General features: G+C 45.7%; 3 protein-coding genes across 7 annotated transcripts in view; 2 read left to right on the top strand and 1 right to left on the bottom strand.

The window, feature by feature from the left end:
- Nucleotides 1–14,294, top strand: part of SARDH (sarcosine dehydrogenase) — an 81,159-nt gene extending 66,865 nt beyond the window's left edge. For all 4 annotated transcript variants that reach the window (XM_075185826.1, XM_075185828.1, XM_075185827.1 and 1 more), the window contains exons 18-21: nucleotides 2,684–2,846; nucleotides 5,882–6,050; nucleotides 7,330–7,465; nucleotides 12,756–14,294. In XM_075185826.1, the coding sequence (XP_075041927.1) occupies nucleotides 2,684–2,846; nucleotides 5,882–6,050; nucleotides 7,330–7,465; nucleotides 12,756–12,881 (594 nt within the window). In that variant the 3' untranslated portion in view covers nucleotides 12,882–14,294. The remainder of the gene's footprint in view (nucleotides 1–2,683; nucleotides 2,847–5,881; nucleotides 6,051–7,329; nucleotides 7,466–12,755) is intronic.
- Nucleotides 7,382–22,951, top strand: part of LOC142101373 (protein FAM163B-like) — a 134,134-nt gene continuing 118,564 nt past the window's right edge. Inside the window, exon 1 of one of the 2 annotated variants that reach the window (XM_075185832.1) lies at nucleotides 7,382–7,465. The gene's annotated coding sequence lies outside the window, so the exon portion shown is untranslated. Of the gene's footprint in view, nucleotides 7,466–14,784; nucleotides 14,843–22,951 lie in introns of those variants that run through there. The other variant, XM_075185833.1, reaches the window with a different exon arrangement.
- Nucleotides 19,841–22,951, bottom strand: part of DBH (dopamine beta-hydroxylase) — a 32,337-nt gene continuing 29,226 nt past the window's right edge. The window contains 1 exon segment of the mRNA XM_075185824.1: nucleotides 19,841–20,256. Within this exon segment, the coding sequence (XP_075041925.1) occupies nucleotides 20,122–20,256 (135 nt within the window). The 3' untranslated portion in view covers nucleotides 19,841–20,121.

Raw genomic sequence — 22,951 nt, 5'->3', positions numbered from 1 at the left:
AAAATGAATGAAGAAAAAAAAAAAAAAAAAAAATTTTTTTTTTTTTTCAAAAAAAATAAAAATATCCACAGTGCCGGGACCCAGCGCCCCAGGCTGCAGCCTGGTCAGCCTAGTGGTTGATCAGGCCCTGGGAATTACGAATCTGCAAACTGTCATCACCTCCTCTCCGCTGACAGACTGCGTTCCAAGTAATGTGACTATCTAAGCAGTACGTAACACAATGGACCGGGAACTCTGTATCCAGAGAACCTCGCACCTCTGCGCAGTGACCTGTTCTGCTCATTTCTATGTGACACCTTTATGATCTCAGAGATGAGTCACTTACGCCACTTCTCCGTTATACTATTATTATAACACTATAATGATTCTAACATTAAACAGTATAATGCCCATCAATGGACACTCTGATGGTTCAGTGAATAATATCCGTATAAGTGGCTTGTTCTGATGTCATAACTCGCCAGTTATACAGTAAATATAATTCACATACCGTTTCCTGATGTGTAGGATCACTTCCCCTCCCCCGAACCGCTCCGATCACAGCTGCTTCAGCTCCCGAGTTCGATAATGTGAACTATACTAAGAAACAGGAAGTTGTAGCATTACAGCTTCCTGTAGACGTATACTGGGATTTCTGCAACCTTAACTGGAGCGCAGGTGGTGGCGGAAACGATGTTGCATCAATACCACGAAGTGCAGCAACATAGGTAAGAGGAAGCGGCTTAGTGATTTTTAGCTTTACATTGTAAGGGGTATGTTATCCCATATATTATAAGAAGTCCATTAAGGATCAGTTTTGGTCTAATCCTCTTGATGTTCTAAAGCAGGGTTGTCCAACCCGCGGCCCAGCCCGCCTGTAAATGTGGCCCAGCGGATGTGGCAAGGGGGCAGCGCTGTTAATGAAAAAAATATCCTGCAAAAAAAAAAAGAAAATACCTTGCGGTCACGTCAGCTGGCGCTCCGGCTCCCTCCCTGGTCTCCTCCTCCTCCGTGCGGTGGTCGCAGTGAATGTCGGGGGTGACGCCATCACACCCGACATCCATTGCGTAGCGCAGCACAGAGGAGTCACCCGTGCGAACTATCAGCAGCAGTGAAAGATTATCCAGTATCTTATTGTTGTTACTCTGAATTTGGACTCTCTGCACCATGCAGTTATGAACCCGCTGTGTTCTCTGTATGTATCTAATATAAACATTAAGAGATTATTGTATTTTTAATATTTTAAACCATTTTAAATGTGCAGTGCTGAGTAGGGTGAAATTATCACCCACTGTTACCCTCATCGGAGGCTGCTCCATGAGCCATTTTTCCCGCCACCCTATCTTTAAATCTCTGTAGATTTCTATTAGTCCTCCTGATGCTCCTATATCGGTGACCATTTCAAACTGGTCAATAAAAAAAATGATTCATGGGTGCAGAAAGAGAGGGAAAAAAAGTTTTGGGCATTTAATTCCCTGAACCCCACTAAGGGGCAGATGCAGGCAAGTTAAATTGCAGCTAGTAATGGGACTACTGCTTTAATCATGATTCTGCAACAGGTTTCCTAACTCTTACTAACTTCATTTCCAAGTAAGTTTAATATGTTAACTATGTTTTCTATGGTTTTTTCCATGATCAGCTATCGTTAGTGTTAGTGTATTTTATGTGCGGCCCAAACCAACTCGTCGTCTTCCAATGTGGCTCAGGGCAGCTAAAAGGTTGGACACCCCTGTTCTAAAGCTCTGATTGGCTGCAGGTTGCTCTAGTCCTGTGACTTCTAATGCTCTGATTGGCTGCAGGTTGGTCTAGTCCAGTGACTGATCTAAAGCTCTGATTGGCTACAGGTTGGTCTAGTTCTGTGAATGTTCTAATGCTCTGATTGGCTGGAGGTTGGTCTAGTCCTACCAGTGGGTAGAGCCTCCATCCATATCTCTGAAAAACACAGCCAAGTGAAACACTGCTGAAAATTATTGGCTACAATTTGAAGTCAAGAGGGCTCTAGGAACCCGTAAATTCGATACCCATATAATGTATAAATATTGTATATTTTTTTTTTACAATTTCTTTAAATTGTATATTGCACTACTTGTCATTGCAGCATAGGTGAAATAATGTTGTTCATTTGAACTCACTGTAAGGCCATGTGCACATAGGTTTAACGGGTCCATCCAGCAGCTGGACCAGCTCCATAATAATAATAATATACAACATGCACTGTGCAAGTTTATTGGGCATTTTTCCTGCCTGGCAAACAGTAGCGTAACTACCACTGAGCAGCCCATGTACCCGCTCTGCAGCCTGTCAGTGAAAAGGGGGGCAAAGGGGTACTGCCCCCTCTGGTGGGCATGTGCAGGGCAAGAACTGCTGGCCGGTATGTATGGAATACGTGAGGTCAGGAGCACTGGAGTACCGACCATGGGTGTACACGGGTCCCTGACTTAGGAGGGCCCCATGCTATCCCCTTGACTGCAGCCAGCTATAATGACAATGGGCTCCAAGTATCCAAACATCCCCTTATCCCCATCAGTATAGGCCCCGCCCCCTCTCCAGTCAGTTGTGTGCAGCAGAGATGGACAATTAGATGGGTACGACGAGGCGACCACCCGTGCAGGAACGTTAAACATGAAAACGTTGTGTCTAGTAATGAGATCTTGGCTCGGGGATAGTGACCAGCTAATGCCCCCTGTCCCCTGTCTTGGTCCAGGTGCGTGCCATCCGCCTGTCGTTTGTAGGAGAGATGGGCTGGGAGTTACACATGCCCAGAGATGCCTGCGTGCCGGTGTACCGGGCAGTCATGGAAGCTGGAGCCAAGAGCGGCATTGGCAACGCTGGGTACAGAGCCATCGACTCCCTAAGCATCGAGAAAGGTAACCATCGCCCTAGGGTAACAACCGTCATCATTTATTTATATAGCGCCACTGATTCCACAGTGCTGTACAACCATGTTATAACTAAATATTGAAGACTGTGTACTGTCCGTGAACAGAATCTCAGGTTTCTTGTCTTATGGGACGTACTGATTGTCATATGAAAGTTTTATCCTGACATCCACTAACTTCAGGATACGGCTTTGATTCAATGTATCGTGTTTTCCGATACTCTGTCAGATTCAGACACGTTCAGCCCCCTGGGAGTAACATGGATCTCGGGGTAACAGAAGAGGAGAGCCCAAGGCTGCTAAATGTGTCTATCTCCAATATGTGTTACCTTCTCTGCAGCTATTAGCTCAGAGGTCAGTGCTGTTATTGGACCCTATGGTTGCTGGGACTTGTAGTTTATCGTCACAATTGTATTACACACAGCAATGATGTAACTGGAGGCTACCGCACTGCCCGCTAGGGCTGAAAGCCAGAACGCTGTTATTGGGATACACAGGAACATATACAATAAGACATTAGAAATACAGGCACAGTACCTGGGCCAATATTATCTTTAGTACATGTATTATTTAAAAATGGAATTTTCCTTTTAAGTTCTGAATACCTAAATGTTAGTTTAGCGGACCTGGCCTACAAAATCAGCTGGAACCTACTGAAAACTGCTACAATGATGACGTAGTACTGTGCATATATTTATAAATAATATATATATATTAGATGTGCACCCAGCATATAGAAACAACAGGTGGGGTAATAGGCAGTTGTCTTGGTCTCTTGGTGTACTTTAGGATACAGGTGCTCCGTCATATTTAGCAGATGGTGCCCTGTCATGTGATCTTAGCCTTAGCGTGACACCGAGCATGAGATCAGCACCACTAGAGCTTTAATAAACCTACATTTCCTCCTCTTATTGGTGTCCGTTGTAACATTTAGCCATCATAGTTGGAGCGACTACACGTAGAGACCTCTGGGAGCGCTGATCATGTTCCTAGAGAGTGACAGCGGCCACAAGGCTGTAACTGCATTTCTGTACAATGTTCTACCTTCATCCTGCAGTTACAGATGGAGTTTTATCATCTTCAGTGCACTTTGTGCTTTAAACTTTCACATGAAACGTGCAGAAATTGTAAGCTAAGAAAATGCTCCGAAAATGAGAAAAGAAAACCAACATTTCATGTTTTTTAAGCATCTCTCGAAGTGCGTTAAATCTTGAGGTCTCATTAGAAATGAAAAGATATTGACATCTGCAAACAGAGATAAATGACCTCATCGCAAAACAATTGTCTCCGTCTGATTGGCTTTTTCTTTGTACATGTTGAGTTGAGGAATATTTACAAATCCGCTCTGTTCTCCTGAATGAAAGCTTGAAAAGAAGCTTCAACATCTTAATGTGAGATCACAGCGGAGAAATGTTGCTGCTGTTTAACAGATGTGTGAACTTAATGAGATTCCCTCGGCAGCTCCTCTGCCGTAGTGCGATAGCTGTTACCATGAGTCACTGCCAGATAACCGTGGGGACTCTACGGCACCTAAGATTGACCGCGGTGAGAAATTAATGAGTTGAGTTGAGTTTTCATTAGAAAATTATTAGACAATTTTGTCCTAAAAATATGGTGCCAATTTCTTCCACGTACCCAAATCCCAATCTGACAACTATTCATTATGGATTATGGATCGGAATTTTTTTACCACAAAACCAAATTGTTAAACAAGAATCTGAGGCCAAAAAATCTATTTGAACACAGAGAATATTCAAGCAGCAGACTTTGTCCTTTATCATTCTATAGTCCCATCACCCCTGAAGTTCTGTAACCTCTGCCACTCTAGTCCTGCCACCCCCGAAGTTCTGTAACCTCTGCCACCCTAGTCCTGCCGCTCCCAAGGTTCTGTAACCTCTGCCACCCTAGTCCTGCCACTCCCGAGGTTCTGTAATCTCTGCCGCCCTAGGCCTGCCACCCCCGAAGTTCTGTAACCTCTGCCACCCTAGTCCTGCCACCCCCGAAGTACTGTAACCTCTGCCACCCTAGTCCTGCCACCCCCGAAGTTCTGTAACCTCTGCCACCCTAGTCCTGCCACTCCCGAGGTTCTGTAATCTCTGCCGCCCTAGGCCTGCCACCCCCGAAGTTCTGTAACCTCTGCCACCCTAGTCCTGCCACCCCCGAAGTTCTGTAACCTCTGCCACCCTAGTCCTGCCGCTCCCAAGGTTCTGTAAACTCTGCCGCCTTAGTCCTGTCACCCCTGAAGTTATGTAATCTCTGCCGCCCTAGGCCTGCCACCCCCGAAGTTCTGTAACCTCTGCCACCCTAGTCCTGCCACCCCGAGGTTCTGTAACCTCTGCCACCCTAGTCCTGTCACCCCCGAAGTTATGTAATCTCTGCCGCCCTAGGCCTGCCACCCCCGAAGTTCTGTAACCTCTGCCACCCTAGTCCTGCCACAGCTGAGGTTCTGTAACCTCTGCCACCCTAGTCCTGCCACCGCCGAGGTTCTGTAATCTTTGCCGCCCTAGTCCTGCCGCTCCCAAGGTTCTGTAAACTCTGCCGCCTTAGTCCTGTCACCCCTGAAGTTTTGTAATCTCTGCAGCCCTAGGCCTGCCACCCGTGAGGTTCTGTAACCTCTGCCTCCCTAGTCCTGTCCCCCCCCCCGAGGTTCTGTAATCTATGCCTCCCTACTCCTGCCACCCCAGGTTTCTGTAATCTCTGCCAATCTATAAATAAACAATGATAAGTGATGATAAATAGCGCTTGATCTGGATGGTAGACGCTGTGTTAGTAGACACAGAAGTGTCATGGTGCAGTCACAGCGCGTCAACCATCAAATACTTTATCTTTGTATTGCCAGCCGGTATCCAAGCTGCATTCACTGGTTTCCCCAGCAGTAAGCAGAGCAGGGTGTACGTACATACGTATATTGTGTGCCTACCATTAGCTTAGATGCGGGATCTATAGATCTCCATAGACCCAATAACTGATACAGTTTAGCTCAACGATACTCTGGCTTTGATGTCTGTTAATGTCCATTCCTAGGCTACAGGCACTGGCATGCAGACCTGCGCCCGGACGACACCCCTCTGGAGGCTGGGCTGGGCTTTACTTGCAAGCTGAAATCCAACACCCCATTCCTAGGACGGGCAGCACTGGAGAAGCAGAAGTCTGAAGGAGTCCACAAGCGCCTGGTGGGATTTACTATTAATGAGTAAGTATTTTATATTGTGCAGAAAGTGTACAGCTCAGGCTTCTGATATAAGTGGGATGTATAACATTTCCTGCATCAGGAGCCTCAAATCTCTGCTCTGTGCTGCTGGGGACCCTGCTCCTTCCACTATATAACTCTCAGTCTATGGCTTCCTGCTGCCTCCATTCCCCTCCTCACATCATGTTACTGCCCCTGTCACATGCAGCCCTCTCCTCACTATACATTACTCATCTCCTGATATACTCTGTGCTGCTGGAGGACCCTGCTCCTTCCACTATATAACTCTCAGTCTGTGGCTTCCTGCTGCCTCCATTCCCCTCCTCACATCATGTCACTGCCCCTCTCACATGTAGCACTGTCCTCACTAACACATCACTCATCTCCTGATATGCTCTGCGCTGCTGGCGGACCCTGCTCCTTCCACTATATAACTCTCAGTCTGTGGCTTCCTGCTGCCTCCATTCCCCTCCTCACATCATGTCACTGCCCTGTCACATGCAGCCCTGTCCTCACTAACACATCACTCATCTCCTGATATACTCTGTGCTGCTGGGGGACCCTGCTCCTTCCACTATATAACTCTCAGTCTGTGGCTTCCTGCTGCCTCCATTCTCCTCCTCACATCATGTCACTGCCCCTCTCACATGTAGCACTGTCCTCACTAACAGATCACTCATCTCCTGATATGCTCTGCGCTGCTGGCGGACCCTGCTCCTCCCACTATATAACTCTCAGTCTGTGGCTTCCTGCTGCCCCCATTCCCCTCCTCACATCATGCCACTGCCCCTGTCACATGCAGCCCTCTCCTCACTAACACATCACTCATCTCCTGATATACTCTGTGCTGCTGGGGGACCTTGCTCCTTCCACTATATAACTCTCAGTCTGTGGCTTCCTGCTGCCTCCATTCCCCTCCTCACATCATGTCACTGCCCCTGTCACATGCAGCCCTGTCCTCACTAACACATCACTCATCTCCTGATATGCTCTGCGCTGCTGGCGGACCCTGCTCCTCCCACTATATAACTCTCAGTCTGTGGCTTCCTGCTGCCCCCATTCCCCTCCTCACATCATGCCACTGCCCCTCTCACATGTAGCACTGTCCTCACTAACACATCCCTCATCTCCTGATATGCTCTGCGCTGCTGGCGGACCCTGCTCCTTCCACTATATAAAGGTAATTAAACACGCTGCAGTTTGTGTTATGGACTTATGAGAATGTCGTGGGATCTGTATTAATTGACACGTTTATATAGCGATGATTCTTCTGCTCCCACAGGAAGGTGCCGTTATTTGGCCTGGAAGCCATATGGAGGAATGGGGAGCCCGTGGGACATATCCGGAGGGCAGACTTTGGATTTGCGATTGATAAAACCATTGCCTACGGCTATGTCAGAAACCCTGATGGCGGCCCGGTGAGTAAACACACTTCTGGTTACAGCTTGACAGTGTGCAGTATCGACCAATCCGCAATCCTCTTTCGTAGATCTTGTTACAGTTAGACAGTGAAAGCAAATGTCTGATTGGTTGCACATTGTCAGTAAATAAAAGGGCAGCAGCAATGCGACTGGTTGCTATGGTTACTGCACCTGTAAACCTTGTCCGTAAATTAACCTTGCTATTGCCAACAGTACCGCTTTTCAGTGACAGCGGCCTTGCCCAAAATGGAAGTGGTTTGTCCATACATAGGAGGTGGTTTGTCCAGACATAGGGGGTGGTTTGTCCAGACATAGGGGGTGGTTTGTGCAGACATAGGGGGTGGTTTGTCCAGACATAGGGGGTGGTTTGTGCAGACATAGGGGGTGGTTTGTGCAGACATAGGGGGTGGTTTGTCCAGACATAGGGGGTGGTTTGTGCAGACATAGGGGGTGGTTTGTGCAGACATAGGGGGTGGTTTGTCCATACATAGGAGGTGGTTTGTCCAGACATAGGGGGTGGTTTGTCCATACATAGGAGGTGGTTTGTCCAGACATAGGGGGTGGTTTGTGCAGACATAGGGGGTGGTTTGTGCAGACATAGGGGGTGGTTTGTGCAGACATAGGGGGTGGTTTGTGCAGACATAGGGGGTGGTTTGTGCAGACATAGGGGGTGGTTTGTCCAGACATAGGGGGTGGTTTGTGCAGACATAGGAGGTGGTTTGTCCAGACATAGGGGGTGGTTTGGGCAGACATAGGGGGTGGTTTGTGCAGACATAGGGGGTGGTTTGTGCAGACATAGGGGGTGGTTTGTCCAGACATAGGGGGTGGTTTGTGCAGACATAGGGGGTGGTTTGTGCAGACATAGGGGGTGGTTTGTCCAGACATAGGGGGTGGTTTGTGCAGACATAGGAGGTGGTTTGTGCAGACATAGGGGGTGGTTTGTCCAGACATAGGGGGTGGTTTGTCCAGACATAGGGGGTGGTTTGTCCAGACATAGGGGGTGGTTTGTCCAGACATAGGGGGTGGTTTGGGCAGACATAGGGGGTGGTTTGTCCAGACATAGGGGGTGGTTTGTCCAGACATAGGGGGGGGTTTGTCCAGACATAGGGGGTGGTTTGTGCAGACATAGGGGGTGGTTTGGGCAGACATAGGGGGTGGTTTGGGCAGACATAGGGGGTGGTTTGGGCAGACATAGGGGGTGGTTTGTCCAGACATAGGGGGTGGTTTGGGCAGACATAGGGGGTGGTTTGGGCAGACATAGGGGGTGGTTTGGGCAGACATAGGGGGAGGTTTGGGCAGACATAGGGGGTGGTTTGGGCAGACATAGGGGGTGGTTTGTCCAGACATAGGGGGTGGTTTGGGCAGACATAGGGGGTGGTTTGGGCAGACATAGGGGGTGGTTTGGGCAGATGTGGTTGTGGTCTACTTTGTCCATGTTTTCTTATCTAGAATTGTTATAATGATTCTATTGATCGGAAGTTTTTTCCTGTTGGTTTCATTTCAGTTTATTATATTTTCAAAATGATTCTGAATATAAAATTCCAAAAATGTGTCATTTTAGTTCATTGGTTGTTTAAATTAAATAATGTGGTGTGATAAACGTTTCGCATATACTCCAGCCTGGTCCTCTGTGATGCAGATAAAATATCTTTCAATAATGACAATTAATTTACAGAACAAACCATCCAAGCAGACGACATTTATCGAGCAATTAAGCCCCCTTCAAACTTTGATGTTTCTTTTTGAGTCCCCCCCCTCCACCAGCAGATAGACCCCAGTAGAGCGATCTTGCAGCGCTGAGCTGTGGAACGTCTATAAGAGAACACTATGCTCAGTGTTTTTCCTCTAAACCTGAAGATAAGTGACGTCACTGCGTCTATTTTTAATGAAAGTACAACACGATATGTCAGATACGGAGCGCTCTTTACATTCGCTATTTCTGGCCCTGGTACAGGGGGCCGGCGGAGTGATTGGCACATAGGGAGCGAAGAACACGGGAAACAACGATACAGGAAGATTCGGCTGTCTCCCAAGTTGTGCCTTTAACACTGGAAGAAAAATGAGCGTTAATTGATTTATTTTTTCCATCAACTCATTTAACACTTTGTACGTGTTTATTACATCGTGTGATATGGGGGTTAGGTGCTGACTTTTAGATCATTAGAAGGTATTAGGATGGTGCCAGCAGTTTGTGCGTGCGTGCATACGTGTGTGTATACATGTATGTGACGCTCTCTGCACCTTGTATACATGTAGTGTGTTCTATGATAGACGAACACGTTCATCATTGTATCTTCTGATCAGACTGAGCTCGGTGACTTAGACTTATTGCAGAAAGAAGATAATGTTTCTATACCACTTCTCAGCTTTCTGCTGCCCCCAGGACAAAGGGAAAGGACTCTGCTTTAAAACTATTTCTTTATATACTGATCAGCCACAACATTAAAACCACCTGCCTAATAATGTGTAGGGTATTGTAGGGGCCATGCCCAGGCCTGTGTAATTAGTACACCCCTTCCCCCCCCTCTCGATGGCCATGCCTCGATTGGTCACAAGACCTCTGAAGGTGTCCTGTGGTATCTGGCACCAAGACACATCACACTGCCTCCACCGGCTTCTTCCCATAGTGCATCCTAGAGCCATCTCTTCCCAGGTAAACAGTGCACACGCACCCGGCCGTCCACATGATGTCAAAGAAAACGTGATTCATCAGACCAGGCCACCTTCTTCCATTGCTCCATGGTCCAGTTCTGACGCTCACCTGCCCATCGTAGGCACTTTCGGCAGTGGACAGGGGTCAGCATGGGCTCTCTGACCGAGCTGTATTTAAATATTGTTTCTAATTATTTTTTTTCATTATTTTAAACACCTCACACATTTCTCCAGGGACTGGACGGACTGAATTGTTGTTTTTTTTCAGAAATTGCGTCAGTAAGGGATGTTTTATTGCCGTTATGCAGAAGTTGGACTATTCGAGGCATTTTGCAGAATTAGTGCCTTGGAAGCCTGTAATAATTTCCCATAAATTATTAAATATTTCACCATTAAATTACTTTTTTTGGTAAGAGGTTATTACATGAATGTGATGTAACAATACATTACAGATACATAAAGATTATATCTAAAACAAAATCACTTTTTAGTTCTGTTTACAAACTTCACTTATTTTCCATAACCCTCAAATATCAACCTTGACATCTGAAGAATAACATAGAAGAAGATACGTTCCTGAGCAGCAGATGCCATGAGACCTGGCAGCCTATTAATATAATCTTATAGTTCATCAAATAAATTGGTTCAATGCGCAAGTATTGATCACCGTACTGGATCTGTCATCCGGAAAGATGAAGTTTCTCCCCAATTACATACAATGATCCATTAAGAAGGAGGAAGAGTAGGTTGTTGATACACAGAAGACCCATGGCACACAATACGCGCTGCCACAAATCTCTGTGATAAAGGCACCAGCTCATCCCAGCTGCTTTGTGTCTCACTCATTAGCTAACGAGCTATTTTACAACCTGAATCCAGCTGGCGGCTCCTCAGGAGAATCTCCCAAGTTACTAGATGAAGAACCTCGTAAAACGTAGAGATAATCAGGACCCGGGGTGATGGCTGGGCAGACTCCGTGCCAGGGTATTAATCTATCTGTAAAGCCAGGTAACTGTTCAGTTTCTGCAGACGCCACTCTGCTTAAATCTACCAGAAAAAACCCATTTGAGTAGATACAGGAAAAATAATGTGGAGCTGTCACATCGCATCAGACTGAGCCGGGACTCAAACAACTCTCTTTGCTTAGCAGAAAACACATCATAAAAAGGCTTAAACTAGCAGTCAGCAGAGCGCACATTAGTACACGGCCGGAAATTATATATCCATCTATCTCTCTGTAGATCATTAACATAATGTATTTATCCCTGTATGTGTGTGTGACACCAGCTCCATCCAACATTACACCAATGGGAGTAACCAGCGCAACAGGAAACAGAATATTAGGTTGCGCTTCCTGTCCCAAAGAGGTTGCAATCTATGTATGTTTTTTCCCATGTTTAGATTTTTTAAAAAGTGGAATCTTTGAATTTGTCTGTTTCATATTTTTAACCTTTTCTGCCTTTTGGTTTGAAAAAGAAACATTTTCTATCCTTTCTGGAGATTCTGTCTGACATGTATCATCCGGATGTGATAGGATATTAGTCTGGCCTCACGGGCTCACTCCTCTCTGTCCAGCTCAATCCTATCATTCTGGGTAACAGAGGCAGCTCTTAGAGCAGCAGCCAATCACTTCTCATCAACTGGGAAATAGAAATTAATAATACAATAAATGGAGTGGCCACTTCCCCTAGGATTAGTGATATTGATGCTGTGAGTGGTATAAATTTATGTAACCCAAAGGCTTCTAATGAGCAATTCTACTTGTGTCCAAATGATCCTAAACAATAGGTGGTTTTCTTTTCTCTAGCAAACAATTCCTCATGAATGTAGTTCTTCTGAGAGAGCAGATTACCCCCGTCTTACTCAGCAATCACACAGCATGGAGGCATTAGTCACTGTCGCAGAATATTACGTCTAATACTGTAGAAACGTCACATGTACACTTGTGAAAACATTGCTACATTCACACCAGTATACGGGCCGCTTTGTGGGATATTTTGAAGGTGTTGAACTAGATAAAAGATGTCCGCTCAGTATTTTTTGCTTAAATATATACAGTATCCTCCAGTTCCTCATAAGATAATTTACAACCATCGTTATTAATTTTCCTTGATCTGTTATGGTTTAAATTGATGTGCATTAATATTGGGCTTCCATGTTTCTATATTAAGTTCCCTAACAGCCGCAATGCTGGATGCGAGTCTGGTCTTTATCCGGCATGCTGGCGAATCATGATCATCCTGTGATCACCAACAGGCCACATCCATACCCGAGTGATACAACTGCAATGTTGTGGGCAGATTGGATACTGATCCATGGTCCAAGCAGCCGCATCAGCCAGTCAGCGGCCACCGTTAGGATTGACCGATCTGGTTGTGTGGGAGGAAGTGTGAGCTCAGACTGTGATCTGTGCAGACTGAATAGATACAGGTCCGCTGAAATCTCCAGCTTACAGGTCGATAGGTTGGAAATGGTTTTATTACATATGCTTATTTTACCTACAGAAGCCGGCAGAAAAGTGATTACAAGAACTTGTAAATAATTATTGATTGGGAAATAGGAAGTAAAAATAACTTGTGTTTGGGTTACCCTGTTAAGTGATTTATGACCCTGGCTGTGCATCTGCTTCCTGTAGGTCACCACGGATTTTGTACGCAGCGGAAAATACGCCCTGGAAAGAATGGGAGTGACGTACACCGCTGACGCCCACCTAAAGTCCCCGTTTGACCCAAATAATAACCGAGTGAAGGGTGTTTACTGAAATGGCCCCTGAACTGAGTCACACGAGTGACACAAATGTAACACGATCGACATTTATTAACCTGTTCCTGTCCGGGGTGGCTAATTGTACTCCTACTCAATACCCTATTTTGTATTTTAAGAGCCAATCTAGTCCTATCATGTTGCATTTCCTGGCGAAGCTGCTGCATCTCTTCTTCCCTGGGATTGTATCACAACTGCTGAATCTGGACTTTCACATCACGATGCCGAGTGACCGAAAGGACCGGACAAACAAAACCACTATGTGACCATATTGCATATAAGTGCCTGAATAATATATATAACTGGTGCCATGCTCGGATGGACGGACCGGTCACTTATCCACAAATCAGTGAAGCCGCAGCGTAGATCCTTTAGTGACGCCACCTGTCTAGATTTACGGGGGAGAAGGTGGATTTTCAGGCCAAGATGGCAGCGTCTACGCTGGTTATTAGTTTTACGGGATGGGAATATGTAAGTGAGATAAAGGGTTGGAGAAAGTGCAGCACTGCGCCGGATCCTGCAGAAGGACGTTGTGATCACCCCATAAAAGTCCCATATGGGGTTTCATCTCTATCATTTTAATGGGTCTCACTTTGCACTTTCCAGTTAAACTTCTGCAGGAAATCGCATTAATTTTACCAATGAATCAAAAACCATCAAACACACAAATAAAGGTAATAAAGTCCCGATATCCCGACACTCTCATCATTCATTTAAGACCTGAAGAAAAATGAAAATGTTTAAATGAATGAAGAGAGTGGTCCTAAAAATGGTAGCGGGTTGGACTGCGCTTTCATCCCCCAATACACAAAACTAGGTGTTGCATTTCTTTTATTAGGGTATTTCCAAAGACTGTAGACACATAAAAAGCTGGTCCACAGATTTTGCGGTTCATCGGTGACGGTGACTGACACTCTTTGGCTTGTCAGACACGCTTTATAGAATTGATTCATACAAAGCGTCGGGCTAGTGATATCACAGCAGCTCAAATGACTGCAGTTTTAGTATTATCTGAGTTCCCTCTAGAACCCCAGTGATGTGGGAGGAACGTCGGCTGTCTTTAGTGGTGTAGGCAGGTAATAATGTTGTAGCAGAGCTGCAGTGAGATGTCAGAGTAACACTGAACAGTATATTTTACCTTCAATAATGACATTTTTGGATTTGAACCATGAAATTCAGTCTTCTTTAAACAGACTGTGATATAATAATAAGTCTATACCTTGTATAGTATTGTCATAAAAATCAGTAAATAATATCATCCTATAACTGCCACTCACTCGACTGTCCATATGTATTAATTATCAGGCAACTCCTAATAAGAAGTACAGATATCTGAGATACAGGGGTGACTACCTATAGACTGAAATGCATGTGAAAGGTGACAATAAATACATTTATTAGGTTATCCTTATTTGTATGGAATTGTTGCATTATTTATCAGGTGCCGTAATGTCCATCGATTTTATGAATCCGTTCCGGTGCTGTTTTGGGGGCTATTTTTGTATTTATAATCGACCTATGAATGTGGCAGCTTTATATTATAGAAAAGTCCCAGTATGGACAAAAAGCCCAGTTTTGATGCATATTTGCATTTTGTATGCGATTGGGAGCTGTAATATCAGTTGTTCCATTAGTCATAGGGATGGTTTACAAAGTGGAATCAAGTCGTGTTTGGGGGAGGAGCATATCTCCCCTCCCCCTGAGGGGAGGAGTTTCTGGATCTGTGCGCATCAAATCCAATATCAATAGTTCTGATTGGTGGAATGAGATATCCTAATGAACTTCAATGGATATATATTTATATTAACGCAGCGACTTCTCCCCATAGACTCCAATGGAACACTGCCCCTAGTGGCCACAATGCTGACGTCACTTAACTGTAAATGCTTTTCTCAGGCACAGGAGTACTCTTCTTTAATTCAGCAAGAAGAGATCACAGCAACATACACTGACTATTAGGTAAGCAGTCTTTACTTATAATGTTTGTTTAATGTGTCATTAAATGTATCATAAGCCAAAGTATGCAAATTGTGTGGACCAGCTGTGTCTTGTGTTTCTCTACTAGTCCACCAAATATCCGCTATTATATGTATTACACTAAAGAAATGTCTACAAATATTTATCTTCTTATGTCCACTGTATTATTCTGTGAAATCTGCGCCATTTCACTGCGTAAACTGAAAATCCCTGGGGAGCGATGCGACCGGAGATATGGAAAACTCTTCACATCAAACACTCGCACCCAAAGTATCGCCCAATCCAAATGGAAGTGCCCCCCCGGATCTCTCCCGGAAAGTGCAGGACTTAGCGAGGTAAGTTGGATGTGAAACTTTCTGTTTTTGCAAAATGAAATTATATAAAACTTTTACAGCGCACCTTATAATTTCTATGGGGAGATAACAACATAGGCGTAAAAAGTACTTTTTTGGGTCCCCTACCAGTGCAACGTTAGACCCTGGTCAGAATGGACTAAAGATCTCATAGTATTAGTGCAAAACATACTTTTCAATCACAAACTCTCGGTGACGAGTGAAAAATAAAATAACATCTACAACAACATTTCTGAGTCTGGTACTACAGAGCATACTCTGGATAATTATATAGAGCAGCGGTTTGGAAAGTGGGGGTGAATTGAACACACAAACACGCTCCCCCTAAAAACACAATGCCGGTTTGACACTTTGTTTGTTTGCTGCGGAGGCTGCTGGGAGTTTTAGAAACGTGACTGAGTCGTGATTGTAACATTGAGCGAATGTTACCGTTCTCCAGCTGTCTTATTGTGCGATGTGATGGGGGGTGCGGCAGGCAACTTCTACCTAACAAAAGCGCCAAAAATAGCACCTGCGGGACGAAGGACCCCACCACACCGCAGTACAAAGGGCCAGGAGAGGAACTAATTCACCCTCTATAGTAACAGCTGCTATCTTTAGTCTCCAACCGCTGTGGTCTTTCAGTAACTTCGCACCGTATTGTAAAGGTACAATCATACCCTGCGCTGGTCTATTTGTTAGGGGAAAATGTACATATTCGTTCTTCCACTTTTAATGTACTAAACCACTACCCTATAAGTACATCAGCATTAAACTTGTATCACCTGAAGTTTTTTTAAACATAAACTTTGGAAGCTAAAAAAGGGTAAAAAAAATTTGCGGTAATAATAGTTACTATCTTCTACCAAAAAATCAAAATCATTGTACTTTTGTCAATATAACAACTAGTTTTGTCCAAAGAGTCAGTTAATTACGACCATATTTCCTGCTACTTCGGCAATTGTTCCATTAACTTCAGTGACAGATCCTTCCCAATTGACGGATGGAAGTAATGGGTTAAGCTTGATCTGAGCGAGGTGAAATCTTTGAAATAACTAATGGAGCTAATGGCACATTGAGGATTCTTAAAGAAGTAGAGAATGGATAATTGATTATAATGGCGTATTTCAATGAGAACACTATAGACTGTTATATAGACTGTGAGCCTGGTTTGTAAATACAGTATATAATGCACTCTCAGATAATCAAGTAACGGCAGCATGGGTCACTGCAGTATGTGCAAACGCAACTTCCACCCTTCGATAAATAGAACCCTCAGAGGTCTATTTATTAAACTTAAATTCCCACTTAAATCCCTGAAAACAGAGGTTTTCGGGGATTAACTGCAAAAATCAGATTTATGATCACAGATATCTGCTGCTTTGCATCTCTCTTGTTTTACTGACCCATAACAGTGTGGGCACTGCTCAATAGAGCTATTTACCAATGTACATTCGTAATGTCGAACATTAACTATGTAAAACTTTCACTGCTGACAGCTCTGCTCCGAAGAGCAGAGCTGTGTGGAGGGATCATGTGATCCCTCCCTGTCACATGACTCGCCTTCTTGCAGTCCAGGATCTCTATGCGCATGTCCGGACAGGGATCCATCCGCGCATGCCCACAGGGATTGAAAGGAGGAAACATCATTGCAGTCGGCATTACATGGGAGGAGAGGCAGTGGAAGGCGGGTTCTGCACTTCACAGGAACAGCAGTATATCGGAACTGCTGTTCGTGTGAAAGTTTTTTTAATAAATGTGAAAGATAGTTTTCAATCCTCCTTGCAATTCCAAGGATTGAACTAACGTTCATATTTTGCGATGCGTCTTAAATATGCCCCTAAGTGTTATCACTAATTAATTAATAGTGGAGTGCGTAGTGCAGTTAACCTGCGAGAGTGTCTCCATAGAGCCACGTGTCCTTTGCGAGTGTCTCCGTAGAGCCACGTGTCCTTTGCGAGTGTCTCCGTAGAGCCACGTGTCCTTTGCGAGTGTCTCCGTAGAGCCACGTGTCCTTTGCGAGTGTCTCCGTAGAGCCACGTGTCCTTTGCGAGTGTCTCCGTAGAGCCACGTGTCCTTTGCGAGTGTCTCCGTAGAGCCACGTGTCCTGCGCCAGTGTCTCCGTAGAGCCACGTGTCCTGCGCCAGTGTCTCCGTAGAGCCACGTGTCCTGCGCCAGTGTCTCCGTAGAGCCACGTGTCCTGCGCCAGTGTCTCCGTAGAGCCACGTGTCCTGCGCCAGTGTCTCCGTAGAGCCACGTGTCCTGCGCCAGTGTCTCCGTAGAGCCACGTGTCCTGCTCGAGTGCAGAGGGCACCAGGCGTAGAATAAGACACTTTCATGTTTGTGGTGAGTCTGCAGTATCTTAGGATATATATTTGCGCCAGGCGTACCAGTGTTTATATTCCGCCCATAGAATCCACAATAAATATCGCTGGATCTCTGCTGCCCTATAATTTAGCTGCAACATTAATGAATGAATTACTATGAGCTGGAGGCCCAGCTATGCCGCTCATCCTCCAATAGTTCTGCCACTGGCTGGAGAGGTCGATAAACAAACAGCCAATCAGAAGCGACCAGATAGTGTCGCCATCACTGTGTATCTTTGCCGTGTCTTCTGCGCGAGATAAAAGGCGTATGAGTGATAATTATGTTGCAGTTACATGAACACGCCATTATTGTATTTGGGTTACGCTTTCTTCTCTATACTTTATTTGACTAGTGACGGATCCTCCTTAAAAATATTAGGGAGCAGCCATCTTGTTTTACAACAGGACTGTGGTCACTTGAAAATTATTTTATGAACAGGAACAATAATTAAGGTAAAGTGAAACCTCGGTTGTTCTTAGTCCGTGCCTCATAGCTCAGTGATGTCACTAGTCCATAGCAAATTCATAGGCTGAATACTGGTCAGTCCCACTGTGAGTACCTGAATTATTTATGTTCTTGCGGGAGCCATGTCTGCCGGACCTTTGTACAACACCAATATTGTTACAAACAAAATAGTTTGCATTTTCTAATCAGTCGCCCTTTCGCACCCTGACCTACACCCTGCTGTTTGCAAATTGTATAGTGTGATGTAGATTTGCATTGTTGAACTCTGATATCGTGCGCCTCTCCTAAATTCCCAATTTGTGCACAGTTTAACCTTTTGGAAGATTCATTAGCTGTTTAATGTAATCCTAGGAGGGATGTGCTTCATCTCTCTGCCTTCATCTCTCACCAGCTGTCTCTGCTGCTTTTTCATTTAGTAGCAAAAATTCCAAACAAAAATATGGAGAGTTATTATCTGCCGGGAGACAGTAAACTGCGGAGCAATAAGTGAAGTTCTCTCTCGTTTTGGAACAACTGAGCGTAACTGCGCCTGTCACTCCCGGCTTCACCTAGATTAATTTGTACGCTGACAAGGGTACAGATGTTTTACCAGCACAGTCTCTGGGGAGAGCTGAATTAGAAGAGAGGTTTCCATAGAGGGCTTGTGTACAGCTAAATAGATGCGGACAGTACTTACAGGGCTGTTATCAGGAAACATTAACTTAGGGCCCATCCTCCCGGTACGTCCGCCAAGAAAATAGTACAGCGCAGAAATCAGCAATATCCTCAGCTCTGCGCAATTCTCTCACGGTAACATCCAAGCAGCAAAATAACTGCTGATCAGAGCTAGCGCCGAATGGATTACTGGATCTCTGCCGATCAGAGCTAGCGCATAATGGATCACTGGATCTCTGTCGATCAGAGCTAGCGCATAATGGATCACTGGATCTCTGCCCATCAGAGCTAGCGCATAATGGATCACTGGATCTCTGCCCATCAGAGCTAGCGCAGAATGGATCACTGAATCTCTGCCCATCAGAGCTAGCGCTGAATGGATCACTGGATCTCTGCCCATCAGAGCTAGCGCTGAATGGATCACTGGATCTCTGCCCATCAGAGCTAGCGCAGAATGGATCACTGGATCTCTGCCCATCAGAGCTAGCGCAGAATGGATCACTGGATCTCTGCCCATCAGAGCTAGCGCAGAATGGATCACTGGATCTCTGCCCATCAGAGCTAGCGCAGAATGGATCACTGGATCTCTGCCCACCAGAGCTAGCGCAGAATGGATCACTGGATCTCTGCTGATATGTCTTGTGAATGCTCTTTCTTTTGTGGTATATCTGCCTTTAGAATGCTCTCTGAATTGAGGGGTACACAGATATGGTTGTATAGTATTTGTTTATAGCTCTTTGACATGGCAAACTTTTTTGGGCCATATAAAGCCAGGTCACCCATTTGTCCATTGAGGTGCGCTGGTCATAGAGCTTGTGTTCATCTCGCAGCCAAAAGTAGCCAGTGCTCATCTGTCTGCTGTCATCAGTGATCCCTATTATTACTGAATATTACGAGGACACCTACAAAGTGCCAGATCCGCAGCTTTTATCTCCCAGACCTAGGTTATGTTGAGGACGGCTGAAGTGCTCATAGCTTTTCTAGACTCCAACATATTTCAGACAGATTGTGATCTTCCAAACTCCGTTCCAATATGTTGGCTAAAATCTTAAGCTCATGAGTAGATAGGTTAGAAACGATGTTAATATATTTTTATTTTTCATCAAATGACAACATAAAAGTTAATAACTATGATTTACATATCTTAATATTATCTGGGGGAAATGGCATTTTGAAGCATGCATATACCCCTCTAGGGGGTACAATTACTACAGTGTTTAAAGAGACAGGTTAGCTAAATATTTTGTATAATGTAAATAATTAAAAAAGTCTGTTTCTAGATAGGTCTGGTTGGGGCAGTGACACTGGGCGCCCCCTGCTGGATTACACGTAGCAGACACCTGTAAGCACACAAGTAGGTAGACAGTAGGGACACAGTTATATTGTTGTATTTACATTATATAAGAATAGTCTGTCGGCCTCAGTCACTAATCCCCAGTGTCCTCAAGAAAATCTCAACTTCTTAATGTTAACGAGAGCTGGTCCTGCAGATACCACGTCCTCGTTATATGAGCAGCTTGTGTCCATTGGGGACAAGGCTTCTTTAACCCTTGGTAATGGCTGTTTCTCCCACTCGCCCTGAAAAAGACAATATGAAGCTTCATCATGAATGCTGGCTGTAGATGTAAAAGTACTTTCTACTCCACAATTAGGATTGTAGTGATTACAATGATAAAATGCATGTGATAAATATTTATAATATCAATCCCTCAGGTAGGGGCTCAATTATCGAGGTCTAAAGTGAACGTCACACTTGTGTGTTATATTTTGGAGATGGTATTATTTTTGGCTTGTTGGAGCATCAAATGGAATTAAAAATGTAGATGCATTTCACCACGAGTGAGCTCTAGCAATAAAGTCACATTGATAAATCTGGGGCACCAAGGGGCGAACTTTCTAATATGGTGTATTGAAAAAAATTACTTAAAATAGTGCTGTGTGCGCAAATATATCAAATAAGTTCCATTGTACTCAGCAATTTGTGACCCAGATTATTCCTGTGAAACGCGTGTAGCACCTATGTCGCACAGCATACAGGGTTTGAGAAGTTCCGGAGGAGGCGAGGTTGTGGGAGAGGAAATTAAAGAGCGAAAAGAGAATACACATCAGCGTTAGTATTTTTTTTACAAATGAATCCAGCTGAAATGTTGATCTTCTGTGGGATAGACGAGGGAGGGGACATCCTAATATTTGGTAATAACTGGGCTCTATCTAGCAGAGATGTTGTTTGCAAATGTTAAGGTATATAAATGTGTTTTGCAGTTGATATAAATTGAGGTTCTAATTTAATGTAATTTCTATTTCAAGTGAAAAATTAAGGTTTTAACAGTCAAATTAGGAAAATGAACTATATGAAACATTGTACTTAAGTTTCTGCTGTAATGGGAAATGCATCAGCAGTGCCGTCCTGTGATGTGTTGTGCCGTAGTGCGATGCGTTGTGCCGTCCTGTGATGCGTTGTGCCGTAGTGCGATGCGTTGTGCCGTAGTGCGATGCGTTGTGCCGTCCTGTGATGCGTTGTGCCGTCCTGTGATGTGTTGTGCCGTAGTGCGATGCGTTGTGCCGTAGTGCGATGCGTTGTGCCGTAGTGCGATGCGTTGTGCCGTAGTGCGATGCGTTGTGCCGTAGTGTGATGCGTTGTGCCGTCCTGTGATGTGTTGTGCCGTAGTGCGATGCGTTGTGCCGTAGTGTGATGCGTTGTGCCGTAGTGTGATGCGTTGTGCCGTAGTGTGATGCGTTGTGCCGTAGTGTGATGCGTTGTGCCGTAGTGTGATGCGTTGTGCCGTAGTGTGATGCGTTGTGCCGTAGTGCGATGCGTTGTGCCGTCCTGTGATGTGTTGTGCCGTAGTGCGATGCGTTGTGCCGTAGTGTGATGCGTTGTGCCGTCCTGTGATGTGTTGTGCCGTAGTGCGATGCGTTGTGCCGTAGTGCGATGCGTTGTGCCGTAGTGCGATGCGTTGTGCCGTAGTGCGATGCGTTGTGCCGTAGTGTGATGCGTTGTGCCGTCCTGTGATGTGTTGTGCCGTAGTGCGATGCGTTGTGCCGTAGTGCGATGCGTTGTGCCGTAGTGCGATGCGTTGTGCCGTAGTGTGATGCGTTGTGCCGTCCTGTGATGTGTTGTGCCGTAGTGCGATGCGTTGTGCCGTAGTGTGATTCGTTGTGCCGTCCTGTGATGTGTTGTGCCGTAGTGCGATGCGTTGTGCCGTAGTGCGATGCGTTGTGCCGTCCTGTGATGCGTTGTGCCGTAGTGTGATGCGTTGTGCCGTCCTGTGATGTGTTGTGCCGTAGTGCGATGCGTTGTGCCGTAGTGCGATGCGTTGTGCCGTAGTGTGATGCGTTGTGCCGTAGTGTGATTCGTTGTGCCGTCCTGTGATGTGTTGTGCCGTAGTGCGATGCGTTGTGCCGTAGTGCGATGCGTTGTGCCGTCCTGTGATGCGTTGTGCCGTCCTGTGATGCGTTGTGCCGTCCTGTGATGCGTTGTGCCGTAGTGCGATGCGTTGTGCCGTCCTGTGATGTGTTGTGCCGTAGTGCGATGCGTTGTGCCGTAGTGCGATGCGTTGTGCCGTAGTGCGATGCGTTGTGCCGTCCTGTGATGCGTTGTGCCGTCCTGTGATGCGTTGTGCCGTCCTGTGATGCGTTGTGCCGTAGTGCGATGCGTTGTGCCGTCCTGTGATGTGTTGTGCCGTAGTGCGATGCGTTGTGCCGTAGTGCGATGCGTTGTGCCGTCCTGTGATGCGTTGTGCCGTCCTGTGATGCGTTGTGCCGTAGTGCGATGCGTTGTGCCGTCCTGTGATGCGTTGTGCCGTAGTGTGATGCGTTGTGCCGTCCTGTGATGCGTTGTGCCGTAGTGTGATGCGTTGTGCCGTCCTGTGATGCGTTGTGCCGTCCTGTGATGCGTTGTGCCGTAGTGTGATGCGTTGTGCCGTCCTGTGATGCGTTGTGCCGTAGTGTGATGCGTTGTGCCGTAGTGCGATGCGTTGTGCCGTCCTGTGATGCGTTGTGCCGTAGTGTGATGCGTTGTGCCGTCCTGTGATGCGTTGTGCCGTAGTGTGATGCGTTGTGCCGTCCTGTGATGCGTTGTGCCGTCCTGTGATGCGTTGTGCCGTAGTGTGATGCGTTGTGCCGTAGTGTGATGCGTTGTGCCGTCCTGTGATGCGTTGTGCCGTCCTGTGATGCGTTGTGCCGTAGTGTGATGCGTTGTGCCGTCCTGTGATGCGTTGTGCCGTAGTGTGATGCGTTGTGCCGTCCTGTGATGCGTTGTGCCGTCCTGTGA

The sequence above is a fragment of the Mixophyes fleayi genome, chromosome 9, assembly GCF_038048845.1.
Source record: "Mixophyes fleayi isolate aMixFle1 chromosome 9, aMixFle1.hap1, whole genome shotgun sequence".
Taxonomy (NCBI): Eukaryota; Metazoa; Chordata; class Amphibia; order Anura; family Limnodynastidae; genus Mixophyes; species Mixophyes fleayi.
This window is presented reverse-complemented; position numbering and strand designations above follow the sequence as displayed.